At 39.5% G+C, this 22,027-nt stretch overlaps 1 protein-coding gene and 1 long non-coding RNA gene across 5 annotated transcripts in view; one reads left to right on the top strand and one right to left on the bottom strand.

Annotated features, from left to right (window-relative positions):
• The window catches only part of ADGRD1 (adhesion G protein-coupled receptor D1), a 115,639-nt gene that overhangs the window by 63,931 nt on the left and 29,681 nt on the right, over positions 1 to 22,027 (top strand). For all 4 annotated transcript variants that reach the window (XM_015878381.2, XM_015878382.2, XM_015878385.2 and 1 more), the window contains 5 exons: positions 8,078 to 8,181; positions 10,830 to 10,941; positions 14,190 to 14,343; positions 18,011 to 18,077; positions 18,953 to 19,019. In XM_015878381.2, the coding sequence (XP_015733867.1) occupies positions 8,078 to 8,181; positions 10,830 to 10,941; positions 14,190 to 14,343; positions 18,011 to 18,077; positions 18,953 to 19,019 (504 nt within the window). The remainder of the gene's footprint in view (positions 1 to 8,077; positions 8,182 to 10,829; positions 10,942 to 14,189; positions 14,344 to 18,010; positions 18,078 to 18,952; positions 19,020 to 22,027) is intronic.
• LOC116654112 overlaps positions 10,832 to 22,027 on the bottom strand; it is a 163,576-nt gene continuing 152,380 nt past the window's right edge. The window contains exon 5 of the long non-coding RNA XR_004309034.1: positions 10,832 to 10,933. This is a non-coding gene — a long non-coding RNA (uncharacterized LOC116654112). The remainder of the gene's footprint in view (positions 10,934 to 22,027) is intronic.

Genomic DNA, 22,027 nt, shown 5'->3' with positions numbered 1-22,027 from the left:
ACTGCCAGCAAACATGCCGGCCATCTGGCAGATTTTATTTTTATAGTGATCCAACAACTACAAGTCATGCCAGGCTATTTGTACCATCTGCCACATAAATGTCATTTCAGCAGCAAAAGCATGGTGGACACCTGGGGTACAGAGTTCCAAAGCCTTAGAAAGGAGAAATCACTGTCCCCAAGGCAAAAATCAAGCATGAAGTTTGGGTCCCTCTCCAGTAAGTGACCACTGCAGGACACAGCAGTAACAGACTGCTCTTTTAGGATGGTTTTACCTGAGGGCTTTTGCTCTTCCTTTTTTCTACTGAGGTTGTAAACATGATAGTTTGACATGTGGACGGACATTTACAACAAAGTAATGGTTTCATCTAATTAGACACATTTCCTGCATTTTTCAGACTAGAAAGGACTGTATTTCATCCCATTTGGAGATCTTGTTCCACAGTTCAGAAGTGAAGATCAAACAATACGCTTCAAGATGCCCACCTGTGGGCTTGAAAACAGAGAAGAGTTTATGAAGGGGAAAATATTTAAAACTTCTCAATCTTGCAGTTAGATCCATAGACAACCTGCAGCATATCAAGGAGCCCAGGGCTTTTCAGAAGCTTGGGGATTTGGGTATGGGCTTTTATTTACAAAAGAAAAGAAATCCTGTTGTTTTCCTTGGGGCAACTCGGGTGTTTTTATTTTAATTTCCACTGCTATTGCTGGTTTTGTGAGCAATCTTTGATAACACGTGCCCGACTAGGAAAGAACAAAGTGCATCTATTCATGTTTATAAAGACTGTTTAAAAACATCCTAACACTGTCAAATGCTTACAAAATATTGGGCATAAGTGTATAATTTGTGAGACTGGTGCAATACTTTCCTAAATCAAACATTCCAGCTATTAATCACACATTGCACTCAGAGGACGTTAAAACAGCAGTCTGCAATGATAACTTTTGTTCTTAAATTTTTCAGACTGCTGAGGTTCAGAACGTGTGCTCTAATGGGATGATGAAATGGAAGCAACGTGGTTTGTTGCTGTTTTGTTATTTTAACGTAATTACGTTTCTCAGCATGTTTTTCATTGTTGAGAACATAAAAAATAACAGTGCCTTAGTCCAGTAATTTTTCTTTTGTGTTGCATATTTAAAAATTGGATAGGCATTGCAATGTTTTGTCCCTGTTTATTACCGCTGACAGTTTATTTAACTGAAGAGATCTCCACAGACAGTTTAGACAGCCCTCACCCACAGATGAACACGGATAAATCAGCCTGCGTTTATGCTCGCATTGCTTTGTAAGCTTTCCTCTTTGCTCTTTCGCACTCTCTCCACTTCCCCCTCCATTTTATCGCCATCAGTGTTGCCCCCATGGAGGATCTCCCTGATGTGCTCACAGTGTGACTTTGTTGTATTTGTCTGTTCTACACCCATACTTATTTTTCCTGAAAATGGAGCACTGATCTTGATTTTTAACTCAGAGCCATCGTTCATTCTTCTCCTTTGTTCCTCTGCCAGCGCAGCTCTGTTGATTTTGATAGGAGGAAATAGGAGACTCTCTGGGTCTGTCCTTAATCTCATAGAATTACATGGAAAAAGTTGGACTAATGCTGCAGAACACTAAACCCTTGACATCCCTTGGAGAATTGTTTGGCAATTACTGGATTTCACTGAGCAGAAAGGAACAAAAAATTGTCTTCTATTTTGGAGAAACACAAATATTTAAGAATGCTTTAATGGTCAAACAGCTCTTTTGTTCGAGGAGCATGAAATAGGACACTTTTGTAATCAGAATACTTAACAAAATAGCAACAGGCTTCTTTCCTAGGTTGGAAATGAAAGCACTAAGCAGTTTGGCAGCTAGATATTTTTGCTGACTAAAGGATTTCCCCATGTAGTATAAAAATATTACAGCACCACACCTTTACTCATCACTGTTCTCTGCTGAACATCACTGAACTCTGCCCTCCCTGCCCAGTGGTCAGTGGGGTCAGTGCCTCAGTGCCGACCTATGGGTGCTAGTTCACCCCAGAGAATACTGCCATGGGAACTCCAGGCACCTGGGGCCTCCACAACTGCTGCAGCCCCAAAGTGAAATGGGCATTTCTGAATCAGAGCCACGGCTGGGACAGGAGAGGTGGACATACTCATTGTGCTGGGCTCTGGGTATTTAATTATCCCCAACTGCTCTGAAAGATCTCAGACTTGGGATTGGCAAGAGACCATCATTTCTTGGCCTTATAGAGCTGCTGGACCCATGCTGGTTTTTCTTCTCCTCATAAGCCTCTCTGATGTCTTTGGTTTGCCTGTTAATTGGACAACAGGATGAGTCTGCTCTTGTTGGAATGGAAAGCACAGAACAGATGTATCAATCTGAGGTGCATGGGCAAAAGTTACTCCTTCAGATTCACATAGGATGATCTGCTGTAAGTATAACATTTAACTATTTTTCTCTGACGACTGAAAGTCTCAGCCCTGAAAAGAAGGCAGAAAAGCTCACTGCTTGTTGTTACACAAACACAGACTTGAGGAAGGACTCACAAATATCTGCTTTTCTGATCTCCAAACTTCACAACTTGAGTCCTTCCTCCCCACCACACTTCCTTCAGGCTTCATTTGAACAAGTATCTTGCTGGGTGAGATTTGTAACGAGCAGATTACCCACTGTTTGATGACATCTTGCCCAGAAGTACTTTAAAATCCCAGGTGGGCTTTAAAAATTACTAATTAACACCTCGGCGGAGATATTTGGAAAATTCTACATTTTACATGTCACAGTGAAAAGTTTTAAATAAGCAGCCACAAGGCTGGGCTGGCTGGAGAAAAGTGTTCCTTCAAAGCCTGAAAAGTCCCCTCTGTAGCACTTTGCTGCTGATCACAAGGAGATGTGGACTTAACAGAGAATGGGAATTCAAAAGGTGTTCTGCTGGAAATGCCTGATAAAGATGATTACAGTGCAGAGCATGACTCTCTGAAGGTTTTGTGTTCTTTTTGTCTTGGTATTTTATACACTGTGGCTTGAGAGAAGTCCCTGAATCAAATTAGACTTTTCAAAGTGAGTAATGGCTACGCAGCCCCCATAGGTGTGGCCCCAGCAGAGCGGTGCCTGTGGGCTCAGAGCAGCCTGAGCCAAACACAGATGTTAATTTGAAAAAAAACAAACCGTAATGTTATGTACATAACAAAGTGCTTGGCAAGCTGAAGGAAAACAGTGATTTGTATTGTTATTATTATTTAATATATAAATAAAGGCCTCACTGGACCGAAATTGAATTTCAGCAGCCTTTCTGGAGGCAATTAAAACCATTAGCTTCATCAGCCAAGGCCAGCGTTTTAATGTCTCTGAAACACTCAGGCTGCCAAAGTTAATTATTCATCCTTTTCTTAATTGGATTCAGATTGCATTTTAAAGGTGCAGCTTCAAGAGGGTTGGCTGAACCTTAATTTTTCACCCCTACCTCTCCTCCCTTCCCTCCCCCCAAGAAATGTTTCATCAGAAATCATTTCAAGCCTTTGCAAAAGGATTACAGAGTGGATTTCAGCCCAGGCCAGCAGCTGATATCTCATGTCAGATCTCAGCCAGTTTAGTAAACAGTACAAAAACCATACATTATTGCAAGTTCCTCCATGATAGCGATGCTTTTTTGACATGGAAAGCTGACCAAGAGGAACAGGAATGTATCGACTGCTCTTAAGGCAAAGAACAGTGTTCATGCCTTACATTTCCACCAGTAAACAAATAGATTTTCTTTTATATAATGTTTGTGCTATATGAACACATCATATTATGTGCTATACCAGTAATTAATACTCTAAAATACAATTTGTGGGTACAATATAGTCCTTAGATTGCAGGTTTCGTTTCTTAAAGCTTTAAAACTTCTTTTTGGTCAGAACTTGCTGTTTTTTGGAAGAAGATGAATTTCTTTTCATAACAGAGGATTAGAAAATAAAATAATCTTTTCACGGCTTCACTGGGAAGTCTTAAGTCAGAATTTGGTACACAGACAAACTTTTTCAGCTGTATCAGACCTTGTTTTAGGTCGCTGAACCCAGCCCTGTGTCTGATGTGTAGTCTCTTAAGGGAGACACGGAGGGGTGTTATGTAGTATGTAAAGAATAAAAGCACCAATCTGTACTTCCCCAGAAATACCTTCTCTAGACAAAGCCAAAAGGGCACCTCCTGGTGCACCTTCTGTAAAGGAGAAATGGGGATCAACCGACTGATGGATGAAGAGTGAAAAACAGGAACAGAAGTACCAGTTTCACTGGAAACAAAGGAACGGTCGGAAGATACTGAGCAGAGAGAGCCCTGTGCTGCTCTAATAGATGCTCTGATCTGATCTGTTGATAATTTGTTTCTCTGTAGCACATTTAGCTTTTTTGACAGATCGTTGTGCTTTACGGTGTACGTGGTTGCTTGTTAATACTACATAAAGAAACAGGTTTTCTGATCTATATACAGACAAAACAGTTTTTAGTGCATAACCCACTGAACAAGCCTTTCAGCCTCAACTGACCTTTTCCAGACACTCCAGAGATGAAAAGTACCACCCCATTATAATAATATATTTTCATCTTCCTTTGCAGTTATTTTTAAACTGGGGAGTTCGGTGTCACTCGTTTTCTTGTTATTAACAACATCATAAAAGAAAAATATATATTTGGAGTCTGAGCCGTAGTCTTTCCAGGATTGTTTCTCAGACCATCCGGTCGCCTGTGAGTTTCCAAGATAAAGTTGTCAAGCAATGTACTAACTTCTTTTACAAGGTAGAAGTAGGGTAAGACAATGGTCTATAATATTTCAGATGTGTGTAATTGCTGAAACTGCCAGATCTCTGTTCACGTTATTAGCGACACTTGCAAGGTAAAGGCTGTCACAGGCTGAGCTAAAAAGGGTGTGGGGGGATTATATGGAGTTTGAATTTCTGATGTAACTGTTTCTCAAAGCTGCAACTGAGAAACATCTGGTTTATTTAATAGTGTTCATGATTACTAACACTCATGACTGCATGAACTTGCTTCCCAGTGCTTCAGCTTGCTGTAGACTTCAGAAGATGACCTTATACACTCAAAGAAGCAAATTATTTTAGAAGCAAAGAATAATCTGATGTAGATTGGGACAAGTGTGAGAATCATGCTCATGGGACTACTTCACAGATTGCTCAACGGTTTATTTGCTACTTTTTAATGCTATTTTCTTTAGTAATAGCATTAGAGCCTGATTAGCATTTTTGTGCTGACAATACGATCATGCCAAATTAGTGTTTTGTATTCCATGTCATGCATTAAGTCTGAAAAACTGCAGAAAGACTAGCTGAGGTAAGATGAAATTAGCTCACATCAGAGCATTGGGACTTAAGAGGAAATTGTCTCTGAACTGATGATACACAATGCTTTGACAGTACTGGTATTCCTAAAAAACTGCATGCTTATTATCCTTTACAATGAACATAAACACACACTGTCTAGCTGTGCTGTAATAGATGGGTTTTGAGAAGTTAGTAGAGACCTGATATTTTAAACACAGACTCTCTTCTCTACCACTCCACATACCTGTCTGCAGAAATGGGGCTGCACAACCTGGAAATCATTCCAGGTCTCTTCATGCTGTATCCTTTCTTCACAATTTATATCATCCACCAAAAGATGCTGCAGTGGCTGCAGCTGATGTGAGCAAGGACTTTTGCTCAACTCCAACCTGGCTGTTCGATTTGCGGACAGCTATGACAGGGCTCTACCATTTTCTTTACAAAGAAAAAAATTATTCAGAACTACCTACAAGCTTTATGTCCCTCGTACTATGCAAGATGAGAAAGCAAACTTCAATGATGTTGCTTGTGGTTGTTACCAGACAGATGTGGGTATTGATTTTAGAGTGCCATTCTTAGAGCATTGTCAGATTTTATGTACCAGAGGAAAGAGCATTTTCCAGTTCACAGATGCAGGAACCTACGCAAGTTGTTTTAGATTAGAGTGAATTATTTACAATTTATGGAGGAGGGATTTTTTTTAATTTATGGTTTCAAACTCATACAGGCTCCACATGGGAGCGTCTGATTCACGCCTTGCACTGTTTTCTGGAGGAAGACAGGGCTAAAACCCAGACAAAGTATTTTCTGGCTGCCTTTGTTGGGAAAGAAAGGAGTGAAAGAAAGCCTTAAAATGCTGAGAAATTCTGATTCCTGAGTGACTTGAAGCTGGAAAAGCTTCCTCTGCTTCCCTCCTCCCTCTTGAGAACTGCAAAGCACCCATAGCAAGAGAAATGGACGTGTATCAGAGCAATCAGGGAGTAAGGCCCATTCATTTTGGACATGAATATCCCTGATGAGGAAATCATTTTAAAGCTACCCAATTTACCGTGCAAGATATTCCCACTTCAGGAACAATCTGTGAAGAATGGCTATATGTGGCTTCTGAGGGGAGACAGAAGTTGTTTCACAGAAATTATGTCAACCTTTTAAGATAGTCCAGCACACAGAGCTCTTTTGTCTTTGTAATTGATGCTGTCCAAGTCAGGGACAAGAAATGTGTCTTTGGCTGACAGAGAAAAAAACTTCTAAAGAGCATATTTCCTAGGAGCAGTAACACCATAGCAACAGTTGTCTTTCAGTGCTGCTGCTGTATCACTTAATAGTCCTCAGATTGCCGAGAGCCACAGTCTGTTCTGCTGTGAAACTTACTGCACGTGAGCTGATGCTGTTGGTGGATCATTACAGGAAAGACGTACCTATACAGCACATCATTTTTACTTTTATCTAAAATGATTTTTTTCCCCTTTGTAGCCACATAACACTTATTTTTCTCCTTCAAAAGGAATTTCTGGGGGGAATCTACCAGTAGAACTGATGAGGTCAATAATCCTTGATGAAATATTTTGTGTGGGGGGACATAACGTGTGTGTGTGTGTGTGGAAATAATGGAAAATTCCAAACTGTGATGCTAAATTCGTTTTATTCATCAGATTTTCTGAAAAAAAAGGAAAGGACAAAAAATATTGTTCCTTTCAGTATTTTTCAGAATGAATAAATATTTTGAATGAGTTTTCAGCCAGGAGTTTAACTTACAGTGAATAGAAAGAAGAGCGCAGTATTTCAAACATCAAAATGAAACATTTTGATTGACTACTTTATTTTTTTTCCCAAATGTTCAGTTTATGGAAATTTCAGCTCTATCCAAATTCAAGTCGGGAGAAATGTTTGAAAATTCTTCTGAGATGAGAATGAATTTTCCTGCTTAGTTCTGTTCTACTTATTATATATTAATACCTCCTGGCTCCCTCTGCTAGGTGTGGCTTTTTTGTCATTCTTCTATGAGGACTTGCATGGAAAATTAAGGCATACTTGCTGATTAATTTAGGATGGAGGGTGAAAACAAAATGTTGCTCCTCCTTTGAATCTATCCAGGTTTCAACAAGCATCCTGGTGCTGTGTACTGGTGCAGTCAGAGATTAAATGTCTGAAAATTGAACTTCTTCTACAAAAGGTGCCCATAGGTATAAACAGAGGCTGAAGCTGGCTGCTCTTACTGGGTCTTTTCTCCGGGTATCCATTCTGTGGATGTTATTCCAGCTCCTTCAACAGGCACTGAAAACATGATACATTAAACAAAACAAGTGGGCTATAAATGGCCCATGATTTATGGGTTATCTTGGTTTGTCAGTTCTCACCGCTGTGAAGCACTTCTGGTATTTGCACAATGATGTAAATTATTGCAGCATGAGAGCATTAGCAGAGTGCCCTGCAAGCTGTGAAATATCCCATTGCTGACATTGTTTGTGCAGCCCAATAAGCTGCTCCAATCTCAGGCTTGATTCTATCACTGCAACAGAGAAGCAAACTTATTTTGAGGAAATACTGATGTATGAAATACAATGAGGAACCAAAATGCCATGGGCATGTGTATTCCCTGGCTGTGAGACTGCAGTTCAGAGACAGCTCTTCATTTTGCATGTTAGAAACAGCAGTGAATGATCATGAACATCAGCTTGTATACGGAAGAGGAAATGCTGTGTGCAGGGGGGCTGACCTGTGGTTTGGTGGTGTAATAAATCAACTAATAGGTTTTCTTTTTATTTTGTTTGTGTACAGCTAACAAGAGAACACCAGGTGGCCCTCTCCTCCATCACTTACATTGGCTGTGCTCTGTCCATCTTCTGCTTGACGATCACGCTGGTCACATTTGCTGTATTGTCGTGAGTGAATTTAACTGAATATGTGCTGAGCTGCTGTGGTACAGAAAGTCAAATAGTGCCTTTCAGGTCACTGATTTGGATCCCTTCAGATGCCCAGAATAAAACAAAGAATACTAATTTTTCAATCACCCTTAATTAGGTTCTGCACATGTATTTGTACGGGTTGGTTATTTATAAATTCATTAATTAATAGGGGTGGTGCCTATAAAGCAAGCTATCTTCATGCTATGAGACATTTTTAGATTTTTTAAAGCTCTCCATGTTTTGCCATAGTTCAGGAATCTTGAGAGGAGGCTATAGGAGTCATTGTCAGGAGCTCAAGGCAAGCACAGGATCAGCAAGGACCACAGGATCTCCCCAGAAGAAGTATCTTTGGATTGCTTGGAGTGAAAGAAGCAGTACTTTCTGCTTTCCATCTTGCCTGTAAAGCAATGTATTTATAAACTGCCTAGGTATGTCTGGAAAGGAAGGCTCAGCTGCTGCCTCAGTTCTATTTCCTAAATACTGTGTGCAATTACACCAAATGACCTACATTTAATTTTGAGTACCTTTCTGTTCTCTCTTAGGCTGGTTTTCTAACATGCTGCTAAGGAGAATGAAGTGTGAAATTCACTCTGTGGCTCATGTTTAAATCCCTGAATTTCTGCACCCTAACACCTATAACCCAGCAACCCCTTTGAGGGTATTCTGCACAGTGAAGTTTTTTGCCATGCGGGCTTTAGGGCCTTTTTGCCAATTTATGTTCCAGTTGTGACAACTGAGTTTGAGGCCCAGCTCAGCTTGATACAAACATTTCTGGAAAAAAGCTTTCATAGAATTTTCTGTCTAAACAAATAATAGGAAACCTAACGAGGGGTGAAGTAACTCATCCAAGGTTGTGCAGCAGATTGGGATCGTGGCAAGGAATGTGATTCTTGTCTCCTTGCTTGTTAAGCACCAAACCATGCTGAGAGGCCAGTTTCTAGGAAAAAGGGCTTGCTAAACACAGTAAACTGATTGCAATGTTTGTTTGTTCCAAAAACCGTATTACTTCCAAGTCTCAAGATATGTGTTGGTCATACTTGGATTAAGTGTGTCGTGTATGGCAAAATCCACCCTAAGCAAGTCCAATGTCTGCCCATTTGGCACTGTGCTATTAGCATATTTAGGCAAAGGAGAATGATCTGCTCCATTTTTTTCTCTGAGTGTAGAGCTGGATATTAGTGTTTAGAAAGGAAAATGAGCAAAAGAGCTGGTACTGCTGCAGCTGGGCTGAAAACTCCTTGAGCATACTTGGAAAGAGAGCTTGGACCCAGCTGACTATCACAGTGTTAAGCACCCCACCTACATACAGAATCATTCAAACTGCCAATTAAAAATAATTTGATTAGGTTTTCACTGGAGAGCGGGGCCTCATTAGACAGCTGAAGTGAAATTTTGCAATGTAGTGTTAGATGATCATGAGGTAAGTGGAGAGGAATCTGGCAAGTTCTTTGCTACTCTGTGTACTGGCAAGGACGGCTGCTTCCCAGGAGGGCAGTCCTGACTGCCTTCTGGGGAATGATGTTCCACTGTGTGACTGCATGAAGTTCCTTATTAGAAAGCTACTGGTACCAAGCAACGCAACCTGTCTTTCAGAATTACTTTTAGGGCATCAATATTTCTTTTTATCTCCCTTTTCGCTCCTTTCTCACTGAACAGTGCCTGAAACGGTGCTGGAAGTACCAGGGCTAATTGCAAGCCATCAGCTGCATTGCTGAGCCTATGCTGAAGGGGACATGCACAATGTGCACCAGCTGTTAGAAAAGTCATCACAATGCAGCATAATAAAAGATGGGAGTGCATACTGTCGTGCAAAGGAAGCTGTGTCATTCATGCAGCCAAATGGTCTAGGTCTCCTGATACTGAAGGGGCTGGCAGGCAGTATGTTAAACAAGAAAGCTTCTCACTACTACTGTTTTTGTCTTTATGCAAAAGGCCTGAAATGTTTGGATAAATGTTTTTGTTTGTTTTCTACTTCCTGTTTCTGGGTGACTACAGAAGGGAAAGGTCAGAATACTCCCAGGGAAGTGTATTCTTGTCAGATTGCCAGCCACTTTACAAAGACAAGAGAGAGAGGTTCAAATAATGTTGTTATCATGTTCAGTGCACTGTCAAGACAGGCATCGTCCATATGTGTATGAAGCCAAAGTTCCAGTGCTAAAAAGCTGATCGTGGTAAACTCAGAATTGTACCTGGAGGTTTTTTAATTACTTACCTTCTAATACAGGCAAATACAAACAAAATGCAAACAGAAACTTAGTGCCAGAGTGTGGGCAATGTGGTATAAATTACTGAACATTTTCTGTGAGGCACAGATCTGATTTCCTTGACAGCTCAGCACCATTTAGAGTCAAACTCTTCATTAATCGTCAGTCAAAACTCATTATCAGAGATAGTTACCATTCAAATCAGACTTCTAATGCCTTTGGGACGGTGACAGAATATACAGGAAACCAATTTGGTACCACTGAGACCTGGTGGAGTAAGTGCTCAACAGACACTCCACCAGAACAAACAACCAAAAGCCAATCAGAAGTATTTATGATGAGTCAGATAAGTATTCTGATAAGTATATTCATGCATCATAGAATACTGTTTTGTTCACGTACCTTTCTGTCTTCTGCCAGGTCTGTGAGCACCATCCGCAACCAACGCTATCATATCCATGCCAACCTGTCCTTTGCTGTCCTGGTAGCTCAGATTCTGCTTGTCACCAGTTTTCAGTTCAGCCCTGGAACGGTAAGTGAGACAGAGCAATGACAATTTTGCAAGGCTTCTACATGGTATGAATGCCACATACAATGTCTATAGGGTGTGAGATCCCCAATCTTTTCACGTGCCAAGCAAAAAATGCCACCCCACAACACTTGATAAAGCCTTCTGTGAATTCAAATAGCATTATCATAGTATCTGTCCATGTTTGACTGTCTGCAGAACAGAAGGGAACAGGAGCCCAACAAATGGTAAAGTTGCTATAGTAATGAGGAGGTTCCAGCTGCATGTTCACATGGATCAATTGAGCTTCTTGGTAGAACTGTCACAATTTCTTCTGCTCCCATGGGCAGCAAAACAAAAGTTCTGGTTTTTGTTCATGGATTTGAGTTGTGTGGTAGAACATTCAGTTGTTCTGAACAGCGGATCTATTGCTCGTGATCTCTACTCCAGAAATTTTATGTTTCTAAACTATTACTCATATTTGTTTGACCTGAGTCATAATCAATGAGAAAGACACAGAAAGCACTGCTTACTTAGCCAGAAGTGGCAGAAAACATTGACTCTAGGTATCAGTATGAGTCAAATTGAGGATTTTCAGCATTATAAACCATGGATACACTTCTCTAAACATCTATGGCAACTACACAAGCAAATGACAAATGTGTTCATATGCCTGATCTGGTGCTTTAAGTAATTATAGGCTTTTTCTGCTTGATCCTGTAGAACTGAGCTTGAAATTATGGATTGATTTTATAGATCTGCTATGATAGATGGGAACTCCTTATATAGAAAACCAGGATCTAAACCATCCAAATGGGCATCTCAAACATTAGTCTCAATTAAGATGAATATGTCAAGTTACTTATATTACACAACAGTGAAAATAATTTCTTTCCATGGCAGTGTTAAAAAAAACAACATAAAAACATAAGATCTGTTAATGAAATGTCCCACCTGAAAAAGGCAGAAACAAAAACTGATTTTAAAACAACCTTCCAGTGTGCTCTATTTTTGTAAATGGCAAAACTTGTAATGGGCTGCTATTGTGGTCAGCCATTGCTCCAACAGTTTCTAATAATATATATATACATATATATTTCCAGTACAGGTAAATCTGAGGTCTGGATACTTCTGATTTTGCCAACACAGAAATGACTTAAATTTATATTTATCTAAAATTGAATTACTTGAGCATCTCTTAAGTTTATAAATAACAGTAATATCTGATGTTACATTTTCTATTACTACATGAGGATCTAAAACCAATTTGTGAATCTAAGTTCATACTCTTTTGTTGGTAGGTTGTGAGTAAGATAATATGCAAAGGAGAAAATAATAAGGAATGATTTAGATGGAAAATGAAACAGAGACAGTGGAGAGCAGCAAAGGATCTATCTGTCTGCAATCTATTTATTTCTCCTCTGTCCATCTATCCATGTATCTCAGGCACTGATCTCTTCCATAGTTGATTATATCTGAGGATGAAATGTCCACCATGTTTACAAGTGTGAAGATTTCTTTTTGTAAACCACAGCTCACAGAAAGTGAACCCTTTTTTCATGCAGCAGGCTTTCAGATGTGAAACGTTTCACAGAATCCCTGGATATTTCAGCAATAACTGTAACAACGATAATTGTAGGGAACAATTCTGTAAAGATCTTGAAGCTGAAAAGCACCAAGCATGCATCTGCTGCACTTTTATTTCTATTGTTATAACCTCTAGGGATCAGAGGTGTTGTGATTCATCCTGTTATTATTCTTGCATCTTTCCCTTCTGCATGCTCAATTCTCACCAGCTTGGGCATCAGTTTTAATACCTTTAATTGCTGCTGTAATCGAACTGCTAAACACTAGTTTACAAAAAGAGAGAGACAATATGTACACTGGGAGGTGAACTTAATCTTCTGCATCTGTCAAAGATGGGTATATTTAGTGCTAAACAGTCTATAAGAGCCCTGCTTGAGAGGACAAATGGAACCAGTTTTCTTGAGGAAATACAGTGCAATAAGGAATGGGACTGTACAAACAGGCCATGAGCTGGCATCACTTTCTTGTATGACTTCATCTTTCTCCCATTTCCACCTCTACTGATATTTAGGTTTTGATCCCAAATATAGCATACAGAATTTCCCTAGTAGTTTCAGATGTATTATTTAATTGTTTGCAATTTATACTACAGAGTTTTTCCTTTTGTAGTGTAAGAGTAATTTTTAACTTACTAATCACAAAATTCTACTTCCATGAATAGAACTTTGATCTATCTAATACATTCAGGAAGATCTTTTTATTATTCTATCATTTAATGATGTCATCAAAGTAGTTATTAAGGCATACAAGCAGAATGAGTATTATTCAGTACTGTGCACAGACCAGACTCCTGCTACTGCACTGTTGCTATTTTTTTGCTGTTTTGTGATGCATATTGCTTGGCTACTTGAAAAACTGAAAGCATCCATTTGACAAGTGCAGCTTCTAAGTCAGCTTTATGTTGCATTTTTATTGTTGTGGACTAATCTTCTGTTGGAAATCAAAAGGAATTTAAATGGATTTCATAGCCTTATGATAAAATTAACTGGGAAGATTTTTACAGTTCTGGACAATAAGCAAATCTGGTTTAGCTGTATGTCACGGAACATTTGAAATACTAAATGTTTACAGATCTCACTTACATGAATTAAAACCAAAGTTATTGTTTTTTATTACATCTAATCACAGTGGATTTGCATTGAAATGTCCCTGTACAAGCAGAGAACCAGCTGAGTGCAAGTCTGGAAGTCTTTATATTGCACTATGCTATCAAGATCTAAGATTTTAATTTTCATTAGCACAAAAAGTCCTAAAATATCAACAAAAAGAATAAAATGCCACCATAGACAGCACAGTACTCCCACTTCTCTGATTCTCTTATGTCCACTACAGACTTGGCAACAAGAGGTTGAAAATGAAGTTTTGACTTCTTAAATATCTTGTAGACTATGGTAACAGTATTGCTTACGTACATACAAATAATCAGTTTTGCTTTCCACAGCATATCTGGCAATGTAAGGTTTTAATTTTTATTCTGTGAGATAAGAAAATCTGTTACTCTGAAACTACCTCAAAATGTCTTAAAAAAATGAAGTCCTCTCATGCTTTGCTCTTTAGAAGAGCTTTTAACCAGTCATGTAGCATATAGTATAAATGTAAAAAGAAACAATATCAATTTAAAAATTGCAAAAGCAATATGTCTGCATTGCAAAGAAGTAATCTATTAATTTTTGTTGTTAATTTAGGTGCCTTGCAAGATCTTGGCCATTCTCCTGCATTTTTTCTTCCTGAGTGCTTTTGCATGGATGCTGGTGGAAGGATTTCACCTCTACAGTATGGTGATCAAAGTATTTGGGTCAGAAGAGAGCAAGCACTTGTATTATTATGGAATTGGATGGGGTAAGCATTTATGTGCTGCTTGCTTTCAGTCTCTTCACTGTGGAACAAGATTATATTCAGAAGCATACGTAAAGAGTGATCTTATGATCCCAATTTGCTTTCCTGAGAGTAGAAAGGAATTCAGCTTTAATGTGTATAGTTTACGTATCTTAAAAGAAGTTCTACATGTTTGGGGAAAGAGGCTATGAAGGCTTTATCTTAGGATTATTTTGTTTGGCTGTTGAAATGAGGGTAAATTGTATTTGAATACAGCTGTCAAAAGAAAGTCAAGCATTCTTGTGCCATTCTGCAACCACAACAGCTACACATAATCCAGTACCTAATAAGAATGGCCATTTTTTACAGCTTGGATTGGCTAATTCTTGCAGAGATTTAAAAAGGTCAAAAGAAATCAGAAACAAAGGATATTTCTTCTCATGTTAGTCAAAGTTCATTTGTTGATTCTTTCATATGAAACGTTGACTGCATTTGACAAACTCATTTGCAAACTCATAGAACTTGGAATAATGTGAAGCCTCAGTTCTAAAATTACAAACTCAGACACATTACTTTTATTTAAGCAGAAGCTCTGGTCTATGCATACATATAAAAGTTTGCAGAGACTATTGATGGGAAGTTGGAACTTGAGTTGACAGGAGTTAGGAACAAGGAACTCCACACTGACTACCACTGATCTGCTAATATCTATCGAGGCTCCAGAGAGATAACACTCCTGTAAAATAAATTTAACAGTAATCAGAGAGACGGGATACCAAATATGCAGAGTTGATTGAAGTTCCTGTGTATTATCTTCAGTCCCAAGGGTGCTAAAATTACCTTAAAGCCTGCAGTTGTAATTCAAAAGAGCAATTTGAGGGAGGTGATAATATTCTACTTTTAAAACTATTCTGAGACTGACTGGGATAAAAAAATGCTTTATTGCCCCAGTGACTGGGCATAACATACACAGTATGTTTACTGTAACAAAGCTCTTCTCAGCCAGCCATCTGTAGGACGCTGAAGATAAGGGCTGTGATACTGGAGATTTTGCTGCAGCACTTTGACCTTAACCTGTCTTCCAATTCCTGACAATTTCCTTTCTTTTGAAGATCACTTTAGAACAGAGATTTTGTTCTAAGCTGTCAAAAGATCTAAGCTTCCTTATTTGCTGTCCCAGATTCATCCATAGATATAGATGAAGTATAAGGCGGCAAAAGGAAATCATACAAAATTAACTTCCTCAAAACAGATGGAAGAATATACTTTTCCACACTGAGTAAATTACATCTTTTAAGTATTAGAAAGAAATATACTTCATTTGTGTCCATTTAATTTATTACTAGTGCCTCAGAAACGTAAAGCAAATGGATTACATGTGAAGTTTAATGCTGAAGAAAAGGAAGGAAACTAGTAATCTATCTCATGTTCGTTTTAGGTTTTGCACTTGAGACTGTATTTGGGCTGATAAATTCAGCACAGGAAGAATTCTATCTGAGCAAAGATGGGGCTTTTGGGCTTCCTGTGCTCAGCCGCTCTGAGTTTATGCCCTCTCTGCAGGCTGTATTTTGATTCTTAGTTTAAGAGGTAGCTTTAAATTAGCTGGCCTGCGGACCTGGACAAGCTACAGCAGCACAGGGAGGTGTGTGGAATTATTTGTCCCATTTGAAGGTGACACTGTATTGCACTGGGACTACAGAGACACAGATGACACCGCTGCCATAGATCAGCTGCCAGAAATGTGTGTGAGAACATTTTCATCTGATCCTGTGCTCTGGAATGCACGGTCTATTGCATCATAAATTTAGCAATTCTGGGTAGAATTGGTGAGCATATTTGTAGCATCTGCTAACTGAGAAAACTTTCAGATACAGTCAAGAACCATAACCGTAATTCTCTCATGGATGGTAACCAGTGCCAGCACAACATCAACATTTCCTATTATGGGGGTAGACTACACAGCTCTTACACAATTATTTCTGACAAAAGATTAAGCAAACACATTTACTTTTGTGTATAATATACAATCCATACGGATTCTTCAGTCCAGAATAAATCTTACTACCCTCCTAGGCTAAATATAGTTTTATTTCAACTTTTATGGAGTTATTGAATGATTGTTTCTTAATGCAAAAAGGGTCACATTTCACTGTAACAAAACCTTGATGCTGCATACGTTGCTATCTACCATTTAATATCCTGTCAATGCAAAGAAAAAAGCAAGCACTGCACTTTAGGCTGCAGAACATTTTACTACCCCTGTCTTAACAGGTCTTTTTATGCAGATGACTGCTCTGTGTTTCATCTGCGTAAGTTTTATTATCTTCTAAAAGAACTTTGTATTTAATTTTCCTCTTCGCTGCCATTTAAAATTGATGTCATAGTAAATCCTTTGAATATCTGGCTTTTGGGAAAAAAATGCAAAGTAGAAGTGTAGAGGAGAGTTAGAGCTTCTGTGACGTACAGACAGAGCTTGCTTGTTGAAGGAAGACAGCATCAGAAGATAAACTGTGCCAACCAACAGTGTCTGTGGTCAGGGATATGAGGGCACACCAAAGGACTTTTAGCCCAAGTAGCTCATGTAGCCACCAGAAAGTTCTGCAGAATTCTGTGAAGATGATTAACAAGATTATGAGAACAATCAGTAAAGCTGAAGCAGAAATTGCTTGTCAGAGAATTTTGTAAAAACCTCATGAAGAAACCCTGAAGAATTTAAAAGAAAACTGAAACCTCAAGCTATCATGTATAATACTCTGTCTGGGACATGGTTATTAAATTCCACAAGATGACAGAAACCTAAACCTTCACATTTTATTAAATCATACAGGGATTAACAGATGATCATTTAATATTTAAAGGGATGAGGTTTCCCTATATTCAGAACTGCTGGCAAAAAGGCCCTCGTTCCCTTTCCAGTTCCCTGCCTGGAAAGCTGTAAGTGGCACAACAGGACAGTGCTGAGGCCAGCGGCACACAGCCACCCCTGGCAGCAGGGCCGTATTCTTCTGCCTCTGGATAATCCCCACGTCATCCCCCCCCAAGCACTCTTTCACCACACTGGATGCTGTATGCTGGAGCTTTCTAAACCTATCTGGAAACATCATCTACTTTAAGCTCAGAAATCTTGCTGGGAAGTTACATAGTTATATTAAAATAAATATTGGTCTGGCACCTGAGTGGGATCCTAATTTGCTTTGCTCCATTCATAACTGCTTCTAAGCACTGAGCACAATGTTCTAGGCAACTAAAGGTCACTGTTTCTGTCTTCTCACCTTCTAGTCTGGTATCCCTATAAGAAACTCATCTGTTTTACAGTTTGTTTCTGAATTGTTGAGCAAGATGAGCTTACTTGGGGGGAAAGTGGTACAAATAAACTTGGTATCGCTCCACAGAATATCACTGTTCAAATAGCGAGAGACAGAAATCATACTATAAAAAACCTACTGAGCTGAAAAAGAGTTACGATTCTTAATGAAATTAGCACTAATTCAGTTTACTTGTTAAATTAGTGCTTTACTGAAAAGTCAATTTCTTTGTCCAACATTAATTGATTAAAATATATTGCATTAAACAGCTGCAAAAGGAGTTAGATTTAATTGTAAAATTGCTCTGAGTTGCTCTGTTGTCCAAGCAAAGGTCAGCTGAATTTGCAGGGTTTACTGGAACTATCACAACCTTTGACTTTTCACAGGCTGCCCGCTGGTGATTTGTGTAATTTCTGCATCATCGTCCTTGGACAGCTATGGAGAAAGTGACAAGTGAGTATGAACATGTCTCCATGTCAGGTATTGCATGGATGAAAAATGTGCAGGAGAGAAAAACTCGTTGGTCTATGAGCAGGGCTGCAGCTCTGCACTGTTCTGGAGGTGCAGGAGGATGGGCAGATGTCACTGCTTCCAATAGCGGGCACCCAATGGGAGCACTGTGCTCACTCACACACATAATAAAGCTGGGGCTGAAGGATTCTGACAAGATGGGAATAAAGATGTTCAACTAAGATATTCAACTTAGATATTAGTTAAAGATATTCGGCTTTTTGAAGAAAACTGCAGTTGAGCATCCGCAGATTTAGAATTGATATTTAAAGAAAGAAAATCGATGTCCTTCCAATCTAAATTGGAAAAAGGAAAGCAAAATTATCTGAGAAAAAAACACAGGATTCAATTCTGCCAATATGTACGAGAAAGTTCTGCAGCAGGGATTGTTTGCTGTGTGTGGTTAACCAGCCTACATTGCCTGTGCTGTAAGAAAGAAGTATGACCGTGTGTTTTCCCACCTCCTGCCCATCCCCAGCTGGGCAAGGAAGAAAAGGCTTAGTTTTGCCTCTTGCTACAAAGGCAGTGCTTTCAGTGGATGCAGGAACAACAAATAACAAATAAAACCTTTCCTTTCTTCCTGTCTTTCTGCCCCTAATGCTATTTAAAGGCCTGCTGAGGCAGGTAGCTGTCCCTGACTCTTTGAAAAGTCTAAATGAGATCAAATCTAAATGAGATCTTGCATCAGAATTTGAGGGCTCTCGCTTTTAAAATACATCAATGTTTTTAAACTTACTTTTAGTCTCTTGTTCAATCAAGAACATTACTTATGAAATGTTTGTGTGTTTTGCCTAAAATCACTCTATTTTTCTCTACAGCTGTTGGCTTTCCCTAGAGAACGGAGCAATCTGGGCTTTTGTGGCACCGGCGTTGTTTGTAATTCTGGTAGGTAAACCCCTGGCTGTTGTTTTCATACTGGATGTCTGTCAGCCACAGAACAGAACTCAGCTGGAGGGTGTTTGAAGCTGTTGCTTGTAGAGATCTCACTTTTCTGGGTGAAAGCTTGATGCCCGCAGTGAAGATGATGTTCAGCAGGGCTTGCAAGCAGTCAGCAGCTGGCAGAAATGCAATAAACCAACAGCTCGAGCTGTCACCTCTCTGGGGAAGGTAACAAGTGGCCTCTACATCTGCCTTCTTTCAGTGATAATGTCTTTGTGCTCTTCTGCACTGGGATTTGGATGTTGGTTGTGGCAGTTTGTTGGGCCAATTGAGACAGGGCTGGGACGGCTACCAGGACACCTTTCAGCTGCAATGAACACCATTTTCCAGAGGAGCGTGCACATTCATGACTGCAATACTGGGACATGGATGCCCTACAGCAATTTAATTATACCTACACATAAAATTACAGTGCATTGTGGCTCAATCATTCTGACTGCTTAAGGAGTCAGGGGCCTGTAGGGATTCAGCAGATTTCTCCTCCTACAACACCGTTTCCTTTACTGTTATTGATCACATTATCTACGATTTTTGCTGCAATTTATAATGTAAGAGTGAGAACATGAACATGGAAGAGACCCACTGATCTGAAAAATCAGGATGCCTCTTTGGTTGACCAGTACCATCCCAGCTCATTTTATACTGCACCTGGGTTGACATTCTAGCGTTTGGCTTGGAGACAACAAAACCAGCAGCTCTTAGCCCAGTGTATTCCACTTGAGAGATAGGCTCTGAAAAAGGAGGCTGTATAAACATATATAAAAAACAATGGAAACAGTTGCTATGTGAGTGTGGCAGAAATTGCCTCATGTTAGTGTTTTAATGAAATGATTAATGGCAACAGTGGAAATCCCTGCACAGAATTTCTTTCTTTTTTTTTTCTGAGGGAAATCATATGAATGTAAATCAGAAATGTTGATCACAGGATGAGAGTTGGCTAAACAGCTCTGAACTGTGTTCTGACAAGCTTATTATCTTGTTTGCCAGAACCTTTGACCTTCTGTATGTGAGTTTACATTCAAAGTTGTGTGGATATTGATGACTGGAGAGCAATTAAAATAACGTAATGTTTGAACATCTCCTCTCACATTAGCATTTGCTTTCTGGACGTTATTCAGCAGCAGAGGAGGAAATGACATGCAACTTGTAAAATCCAATCTTTCCCAGCTGCTGTCCAAAGATGATATTAATCAAAACATGCTGGATAGTGGAGCACTTACTCACCTGAGTGAGCACAGCCCTCTGTAATTTGCATTCGTAGCTGCTTGCCAATGAACGTAAGGGTTTAACTATCTGGCTATCGCTTATGATATATAATATTTGTGCAGCTCAAGTTATATTCTAGTAGGAATGCAAATGTTTTGCAAAAGAATGAGCTCACAAGGTTGATTCACGTAGAGCAATTTGTTAAATAGTCTAAACCCAGTCTCTCTGTGCGAAACAGCAGCAAGCTGGCTGACAAATTATTCTCTCTGGGCATTGAATATGCTAGATGAAAAATACGTTAGCACCTATAGGGAAATAACAAGGCTAAACACTATTTTGTGTGTGCATGTGTGCCTCTGCTCTTTAAAGAGAAAATTATCCACTAGTTGTGTGAATTAGTGTTTAGCTCTGAAAATATGCCTCAAAAAGCAGTTTTTTGACTACTTTTATGCACAATTTATCTCTGCCAAGAAAAGGGATTATACTGTGAAGAAAACAGGGGGCCTGCTCCTTTCAGCTCCCACTCACTAGAGAATAGGCAGACCCAGTCTGCTTTTGTCCTGCTGCAGCCTCACAGTCGATACAGACATCACGGAGCCTTAAAACAGAATGATGTGGTAGGAGTGTGACTGGGAAAAGAATACTCACACATACTTTTCTGGGGAGTAATTTGCAGAACCTCCCAGTCCTAAATGGATTCATACCCAAAGTTGAGGAATATGAGGAAACAAATGGTTCTCTCTGGAATTCTACCTGCACCTCCACATCCACTTCGGATCCCCCTGCCCCCAACCACAACACCAAACCTCAATACCATCCTTGTAAGGCGACTACCCATGAAAACTGCTGAAATTCATTTTAAAGCCAGCCTGACCTCAGCCAGTGTTGAATGCCTGGGAAAATACGTCTTCAAAGCCAAACAACAGCAACAAAACAAAAAACAAAACTTGACGAAGCACCTGAATTTTTGGAACAAGACAGTAAGAGCTTCTGGCAGAACGCTTTGTTTGTTATCAGCCATCTGCTACCTTGGTGTGTATCCATAGATATGGCAGAATGAAGGAGATTCTACTGAAAGCATCTGTGTATGCAGAGCATTGGGTATGCTACAGTGAGCAATCCATTGCTGGAGGAAGATTGGGTTCGGGTTCTAAGTTCCTTCTATTGTTTTCTCTGCAAGCAGTTACTTGCCTGATGATTTTTCACATATCTCTAACTCTTTATGGACATAATCAGTAGCATACTGCTACCATGGTTCTGTGCCGTATGGATGTTAGCTCTGTAGCCTGTGTCTTCAGATAGGACACCATGAAACCTGAATCCCAGGCTGAGAGTGCCATCGCTGGCTTCAACTAGCACTTGTTTATGATGAGTGTTAAACATATGGAAGCAGATTTCCTCCTCTTACACATGATGTTCATACATGCTTTAATAAGCTCTGTTAGCCTCATGGTCTTCTTTTATGTGCCAGTGCAGAATTGAGCCCATTTTTGTGTGTTGAATTGTATCTTACTCCGCAGATGGGCCCAGTGATTTAGAAGTGGCAACTTGTGCCCATTATTAGACACCATTTGTCATGGGAAAAAATGGCAGAACTGGACCGATGATGTTTAAAGGTGCTGAAACAGCAGGATTTTTTCAGTGACTGAAATCAAGTACATACTTAAGTGCTATGGTGAAACAGAGCACAAATGAACAGACCACAGCAGAAAAGCTACTCTAATTTTCTTATTAGCACTCAGTTATAA

Source organism: Coturnix japonica, chromosome 15, assembly GCF_001577835.2.
Source record: "Coturnix japonica isolate 7356 chromosome 15, Coturnix japonica 2.1, whole genome shotgun sequence".
NCBI lineage: Eukaryota > Metazoa > Chordata > Aves > Galliformes > Phasianidae > Coturnix > Coturnix japonica.
This window is presented reverse-complemented; position numbering and strand designations above follow the sequence as displayed.